The 8,118-nt window shown below is 49.5% G+C and overlaps 1 protein-coding gene across 1 annotated transcript; it reads left to right on the forward strand.

Moving 5' to 3' along the window:
- Positions 1–611: 611 nt before the first annotated feature.
- On the forward strand, positions 612–2,878 carry LOC113961583 (zinc finger protein 239-like; the record flags this gene model as incomplete). The annotated part of the gene is made up of 4 exons (XM_027672008.1): positions 612–665; positions 1,534–1,623; positions 1,811–2,182; positions 2,267–2,878. Coding segments are annotated over exons 1-4 (1,128 nt in total), but the record flags the coding sequence as incomplete, so codon positions are not given.
- Positions 2,879–8,118: the final 5,240 nt, after the last annotated feature.

Genomic DNA, 8,118 nt, shown 5'->3' on the forward strand with positions numbered 1-8,118 from the left:
AGGCATATAAAGCAATAATCAGATATATTCTGTGTCATAGATAACACACATATTCTATAGAATTCATCCTCAGGTGTTGTATGATAGATCTATAAGATATTACAAATAACAAGCAATAATAAGGCAAGTGTCCTCCTTAGGGACACACACTTCAGAAGGGAACTTGCACTTGACCCCCCCCCTCTTCAACTTCGAGCCCCCCGGTGCCACAGAGGGGGACAGAGCTCCTGTGGAACATTCTATTCCACTGACACAGAGCAAGGAATAAACCCAAACTATTGCCTGGGTTTGTTCCCTGGGGGTCTCTGCAGCAGCAAGCCCAGCACCACACTGACTGCTCTGGGCTGTGCAGGCATTTGTGCTTCTGCCTGTCTCACACACACACACAAAAGTCTGGTGTAGTGCTGCCCTCAGGAAAACCCCCGACCTTAAATTCAGTCCCCATCGTGTAGTCGTGAAAGAAGTTGCCAGTGAATTTGCCAGAAAGCATAAAAAATAGAAGAGCTCACAGTTATACATAAATACAGGTAATTACTGTTCCGACTACACATTCCAGATTAATTTGGTGCAGTGATATTAAAAATCATAAAACCCACATAATGCTGTGCAAGATGACACAGATTGACCAAGTGAAGTCCTACATTAACAGAGATAAATTTGAGAAGGTCAGCAGTGCACTGTTTTACTCCTGCTAACACTTGTGGACAGTCTGACTTCATGTACAGGATGGACGTTCCTGTGCCCCTGGGGCTGCCAGTGCCATGGTGGGCAGCAGGAACCACAGAGGATGATGCCAGTGAGGCAAAGAGCCACAGCCACAGCTTGGCTTCTGTGTCTAGGCCAGCAGAATGGATTCTGTCATTCCATTGGCACGGCCCGTTGCAGCTCAACAATTTCAGTGTCTGACTGCCCAGGATTCTCTCACACTAAACTTCACAGACCAGCCTTTGGCACTGGGAGGCAAAAAGTTGCCTTTAATCCTTGCAAACATGGAAACCGCTTATCCCAGGATATTGGCACGGCAGAGGAATCCAGTTGTCAGAAATGATGGCAGGGGAGAAGAAGTGGAATGAGGAAGGATTTGCAAACCAAAGCACAGGGGTAATGATGCAGGCCTGAAGTCCAGTGATTTCATATTTATTCTCTACACTGAAACTAGGAAGAAAAAAATTGAGTTTTAAGTCACACTACATTAATTCAGCTTTTGATTAATATCTAGCAACTCAATCAAGTGCTCATGAAATGTCCTCACTCTCCTCATCCTCCCAATTAAACACTTTTTTATTTGGCTGAATCTTCATATTTTGTAGTATATTTTGGCTGAATCTTAACATTTGCAATTTGGGGAGGGGTTCATCTCACTGTTTCTGAGGGGCTTTTTGCCTGAATCTCGGTGGTTTAGGTTTTTCTGGGCTGAATCTTGGTGTTTTGGAGGTTTTTTTGGACACAGGATGCCCAGTGAGTTCTAGAGATGGACTTGGGCAGGAGGAACCCCCAAGCCAACGTGCTCAGCCCTTGTTTCCCCTCCATCAGGATTTGTCCTTCCCAAAGCTTGGGCGGATGGAGGAGGCATCTGTGAGGAAGAGGAAGATGCCTTGGGCCCCCCAGGCAGGTGAGGAGGAAGTCAGTGGCCCTTTGGGCGGGTGTTGTGCTGGCTCTGGCAGCCCAGCATGGCCCCCGGCTGCAGGACAACCCCACTGCCGCCGCCGTCCTGCCGGGGCCGGAGTTGGGGGGGATGTCCTTGGCCTTCCCTGTGGGCCGGAGGCAAATCCCCTCCCTGTCCTTCTTGCTTCCTGCCCCAGGCCCCGAGCTGAGGACGGAGAGCCCGGAGGACAAATCCCTGTGGCAGAGCCTGGTGGGAGAGGCCGTTTTGAAGGGCTCCACGGTGCAGGAAGGCAGCGGGGAGGAAAAGGACCGGAGATCCCCCCACAGGAGGGGCTCCAAAGCCAGCCCAGGGTGCTCTGAGGAGGAGGAAAGACCCAGCCTGTGCCGGGAAGGCGGCCAGAGCTTGAGGTGGAGCTGTGACCTGGTGGTCCCTGAGCAGCCTCCCAGCAGGCAGAAGCCCTTCAAGTGCTTGGAATGTGGGAAGAGCTTCAGAAAGAGCACCCAACTCCTCACCCACCAGCACATTCACACTGGGGAGAGGCCCTACACATGTGGGGAATGTGGGAAGAGCTTCAGTGACAGCTCCACCCTCCGCAAACACCAGCGCATCCACACTGAGGAACGACCCTATGCATGTGAGGATTGTGGGAAGAGCTTCAGGGACAGCTCCACCCTCTGCAAACACCAACGCATCCACACTGGGGAACGGCCCTATGCATGTGGGGAATGTGGGAAGAGCTTCAGGCACAGCTCTGCCCTCCTCACCCACCAGCGAATCCACACCAGGGAACGGCCCTACACTTGTAAGGAATGTGGGAAGAGCTTCAGACACAGCTCTGCCCTCCTCACCCACCAGCGCATTCACACTGGGGAACGGCCCTACACTTGTTGGGAATGTGGGAAGAGCTTCATTGACAGCTCCAGGCTCCGCAGCCACCAGCACATGCACACTGGTGAACAGCCCTACACTTGTTGGGAATGTGGGAAGAGCTTCAGTCACAGCTCCAGCCTCTGCACCCACCAGCGCATCCACACTGGGGAACGGCCCTACAAGTGCTTGGAATGTGGGAAGAGGTTTCAGACCAGCTCCAATCTCCTCAGGCATGAGCGGATGCACACGGATGAGAGGCCCTTCCGCTGCACCGACTGCGGGAAGGGCTTCAACTGGAAATCCAACCTCGTCACCCACTGGCACATCCACACCGGGGAGAGGCCCTACAAATGTGGGGAATGTGGGAAGAGCTTCACCCAGCATGGTCACTTGACCAGACACCAACAGACCCACCAGTAAGGGAAGCCCTACCAGTGCACCAACTGTGGGAAGAGCTGTGGCTGCTGCTTCCACCCCGAATGAAGCCCCTGATGGGGAGGGAACCCCTGGAGTCCAGTGACTGTCAGTCCATCCCTTTCGACCACAAAGGGCCAGTCCCCTTTCACAGGGGCAGGTTCTTCCAAAAGGGCCCTTCTTGGGAGTGTGTGTGGAGATTCCTGCCTTGGCTGGGGACCCCCCAAGGTCACTGCTGGAGGTTGAGAGCAGAGATCTCCCCACCAGCCTCGGTCTCGGGGAGTTCCATCCATCTCTATTTAAGAATTATTGCTTTTGTGCCAGCTTCAAGACTTGCTTTAGTGTAGAGCACTGTCCTATCTTATGCTGTACTGCTGGTAGTTTTAGTGTTTGTATTGTGCAGTAAATAATTCTGATGAAGATCTTTTGTCTGATCATTTGTATCCCTAAATAATTCATTTCTATCAATAGATCTGATTTACCATTATAAAAACCTTGGAAATGGAAGTGGTTAAGTCACAGGTCTGTATTCTTCTAAACTGAAACTGTTGACATAATGCAAGGCTGAGATTGGATCCAGCAGCCCCCAGCACCCCACAGTAAGCTGGGAGCTCAGGGGGGCCACCCCCCTTTGTCAACCCCCCTGTGCCCAAAGACCCCCATGGGACCATTGGACCTGCCAGACCACCCTCCCTTTTCCACCCTTCTCCCTGTTCCTCCCAGTTTTTCATGGTCTCCTGAAGCCACAGCTCCCCCTAGATTAGTTTAGGAGTCCCAACCCCCACTTTTTGCCCCCCTCTCTCACCACTTCCACATCATCCCCCCACTCCCCAGCCCCCTCATGCTCAGTTTGGGGTCCCACCACCCCTTTAATCCCCTCTGACCCCCCTTTCCCCACCAATCTCCCCCTTCCCACCCCCCCGCTCACCCGAGAGCTTCTTACCTGCAGCCAGGGGGGTCTCCCAGCACCACCAGTGCCCAGAGAAGTCCCCCCAGAAAGGGGGTTAGGTGGGGTCCTGGGTGGGCTTTGAGTGTGTTTGGGGGTCCTTGGGGGGCTGTGGGGAAGTTTTGGGGGTTCCCAGCACCTTTTGGGGTTACCTGGGTGGTTTATTGAGGGGCAGGTGCCCTCTCAAAGCCCCTCTAGAGCAGGTTGACACTGGGGGAATACAGGGGTGTCCCAATTCCGCATCGATCCTGGGGCCGGTTCCGCCCTCCCCAAATCAGCTCCACCCCTTTGGATTCCCTGAAGCCCCTCCCCCACTGCCCCCCAATAATCAGGACTGGGGAGAACTGGGAAGCTTTACTGGGATCACTGGGAGCAGCTGGGTGGAGGCAGAGTGACAGCAGGGGAGAGGGGGACACACAACCCCCCCAAAATCCTCAGGGGGACAGGGGGGTTCAGGTTGGGCCTGAGGCCCTGGGGAGGGGCTGCGGCCGCCACCGGCTCAGGAGCTCTGTGGGGAGAGAAAAGGGGGTGACACCGGGGTGGGGGGACAGGGGGGACACCGAGATACACCGAGACCTGGACTGGATCCAGCGGGACCAAAAGTGGGGCAACTGGGATCATACTGGGAGCACCTGGCAGCATGTTGGAGGCAACTGGGATATACTGGGAATGGCTGGGAGCAACTGGATGCATAGTAGGGCACGTTCCCTCCCCATCTGGAGCCGAGCGGGGCCGGCCGGCGGGCACAGGGGACCCGTGAGCCGCCTTCTCCTCAGGCGGCTGCTGGGAAGGAGCCAGTGCTGGGAGGACCAAATGGCCTCGGGCAAGGTCGGGCAGATCCAGGTCAGAGATTGGAATAGTTGTTTTCACCGACAGGGTCACCGGGCGCTGGAATAGGTTGCCCAGGTGGAGTCCCCATCCCTGGAGGTGTTTCAGAGGCGTCTGGATCTGGCGATGAGGGACACGGTTCAGTGGTTTGGGGGTTCCTGGGGCAGTGCTGGGTGGACAGTTGGACTTCATGGAATGTGCTGAGTTGGGAGGGGCCCTTCAGCACCATCGAGTCCAGCTCCTGATTTCTATTCACCTATAAACAAATTGAATGGGGATCAAACTACTGGGCTCCAAAAGGTCTTCTACCCCTACTCTACGCTGCAAAGTAAAAAAAAAATGACCATGCAAAATACAGGCCTGTGTTCCCCACGAAGGGAAGGCAGGCAGTTATAAATGGGGACAATAAATAAAAGCTAAGAGCATATGTTCATGGTTACCACAGTTGTATGACACATAAACCCGGTTCTCTGTTCATTACTATGTAGAACTCTCATCAAGTCAAAACTTTCTGGTGTAAATATCAGTATCTTTGGATGTAATATTTGCATGCTGTGCTTCTGTGGGAACAAGTGGATTTAAAAGGTTGTAACACTTTAGGAGATCATCTTTATGCTTATGGGTTATATTTTTTTAAAAAATAATGAAAAGCCATTTTTTACAGAAGGCAACACGAAAAGAACTCATATTTAGCAAAATATAAATTAGGACATTAATCAGGGCAAATGTACAATTGTAAATAAAAATCATTACAACTCATTCAACTATTTGCATACCCAAAGGATATGTTTGAAAATTCTGTCTTAGAAATAAATAAAATAAAATCTCTGAGGCAGTTCATTACAACTGTTTCAAAATTTCCAAGAAAAATTCACCATTCTTGAAATGCAAAGTCTGAAAAATGAAACAAGTGTACCATTGGAATTCTTGTTGCCAGCACTGATCTCTACAGAAGTTATTACAGAGTGTAACAAAAGCAGCAACAGAAATAACCTTTGGCATTATAGCACCTGCATTAATTGGTCCTGGCAACAGGGCTTTGCTTTTAAACCCAGCTGATAACAAAACCTTTCCAGAACAGTGAAATTATAACGTTGCTTTTCTTAAGAAGTTGTGAGTCCTTAATCCAGTATCTACAGATGAGACCCTGCAATATGGGAATCTCCTGTTCCTGATGGTCAGTGGAGAGGAGGAATCAGGTGTGCTGAGCAGGCTGCAGGGCTTTGATTTCTACAAGTCTGTCATTTTTTATTATTTTTTTAATGGTACTTATTAACCTTGGGTTTTATAAAATAGATACATAATAGGAAAATACAGCAAAAGCTTCTGGTAATTACTTGGAGGAGTAACAAAGTAGTTTGGTTGGATTATTGCAGGAAGAAAAGTGACAGATGCCCACTTGAACAGGGCACAAGAGGCTGAGCAAGTTCTGGGTTGCCACAGATCTACCAAAGGAAAAAATACATCCCAGTGTATAAACATTCTGGATTGTCAGTATTCCATGTACGATGGAGAGGAGTGGGAGAGGGGGACTTGGAACACCTCTGGGGAGGGAGGATGCCTGCACACATGGAGAACCTGTCAGGAGAAAGCATTGCTGGGGTCAGGGCTCCACCTCAGGGCATGAGGATGGTTAATGATTTATAGCTCTTGATGCAAATCTACATTGAGTTTATCCAGCCTGCAGGAATGTTGGCACAGTTCAGTGGTGGTCCGTAGCACACATCATGCATTTAGAAAATAATAAAGCTGTAATAACATATTCTTTCTGCTTCATTTGATACAGGAAAAAAAGTCCAAATGTGTGTGTCAAAACAAAAGGGGGAAAAAAGCTTTTTTCCTCTTTAGATGACAGATACAGATTTACTTTATGGCAATTGGACAGGTAATGAACCTTTTTTTAAATTATGATATTCAAACCTTTCTTAATATATTTTCTCTTAATTATGTAACAAATTTCCAGTTCAGGATAATGTAAAATACGTGTTTCATCATCTGAACATAGTCTAAATCAAAATCTAACCCCCAGTTGGGGTTAAGGAGTTGCTTTCTGCTGCTTTTGGGGACCATTTCTGGCCCCCAGATGGGACCCTCTGCCTGATCTCCTGTGGATCCCAGGGATCTCTGGATCTTCACGTCAGCCCCAGGACTTTCCTGGAGAAGACCACAGATCCCCGGGCTGGTCTGGGATGGGGGAAGATCCCATTGGCATTCTTTTGGGGAATCCCATCCATCTAAGACGTGTGGATCTTCCAGTGCTTTGGGTGGGTTATTTGGTATTCCATGATTTGGTCTCTGGCTTTATCCACTGATCATTGTTTTGTGTTTGTATTTGTTTCTGCACTGTAACATTTGCACAAGGGGGTTAGAGGTGCAAAACTGACCCCAGTTGTACAAGCAGTGAGTCAGCAGTGTGGTGTGTGGAAGAGAAATAATCCAAACCCTGCCACTGGAGTGGGAATAGGTGATGTAAAGTGTGGAAATGTTCCAGGTGAATGTTGGCAGATGGATTTGACTGAATTGCCCAGAAAAAGGGGATGTAAAGATCTCCTAGTCTTGGGGGATACCTTCTCTGGGTGGCCAGAGGTTTTCCCTTGTGACACCAACCAGGCTAGGGAAGTGAGTGGAATACTGTTGAATCCAAGAATCCCTTGATTCGAGGTACATTTGGGAATGTCATCAGCCAGAGGTTCCCACTTGATTGTAGAAGTGGTACAACAAGTCAGATCATGGATGCATTATTCCAGAATTCAAAGGGCCAGAGCCCCTTGGGTGATTGAGAGGTTGTCTGAGAAGAAACAAAATGCTTAAGTCTGCTTTGACTCTCCTGACAAGAGTTAATTGGGTCTTGACTTGGGAGTAAACTTTACATCTCCTTTTAGTATCAAATGTGACCCAAGTGTTGCCTCCAAGGGATTGTTGGATGTGCACTCATTTATCTGAAAAGACAAGAAGCTATTCACCATTTCTGCCTTCCCTGTTCTGGTAGAAATGATTCCTGGTCACTGGGTGAGCACTTGTGTTCCCCACAAAGTAGACCCAGCAGTCAGTGTGCAAGTGCCCCCCACCATCTCTGACAATCCTGCCTGTGTACAAAGCTGTGACCCCCACTAAAGGAACAGGAAAAGTGGATTGTGTTAATGAGTGGCACATTTGGGGGAAATCACCCCCAATGTCCTCAAACCCTTCCTGCTGGGGAAATGACTGATCCTTGGCCAGTCCCCAATGGAACGGGGTGGGATTGGCTGTGTGGAAATAACACCTGTGAAGGGTTGCCCCAAAGCTGGAAGGGCCTTTGTATTTTAGCTTGCATCATGATTCAGTGCTGTAGCTGTTCTAATGCCTCGAGCTGTAAAATGAAATAAAGCTCCTAAGACACTCTATCCCTTCAGGAGCTTAGTGTGAAAAAAAGGGGGGATTTGATGTGGGATATAGAAGACTGCTCCCAACATTT

Source organism: Neopelma chrysocephalum, unplaced genomic scaffold, assembly GCF_003984885.1.
Source record: "Neopelma chrysocephalum unplaced genomic scaffold, ASM398488v2 Primary Assembly neopelma1_97300, whole genome shotgun sequence".
Taxonomy (NCBI): domain Eukaryota; kingdom Metazoa; phylum Chordata; class Aves; order Passeriformes; family Pipridae; genus Neopelma; species Neopelma chrysocephalum.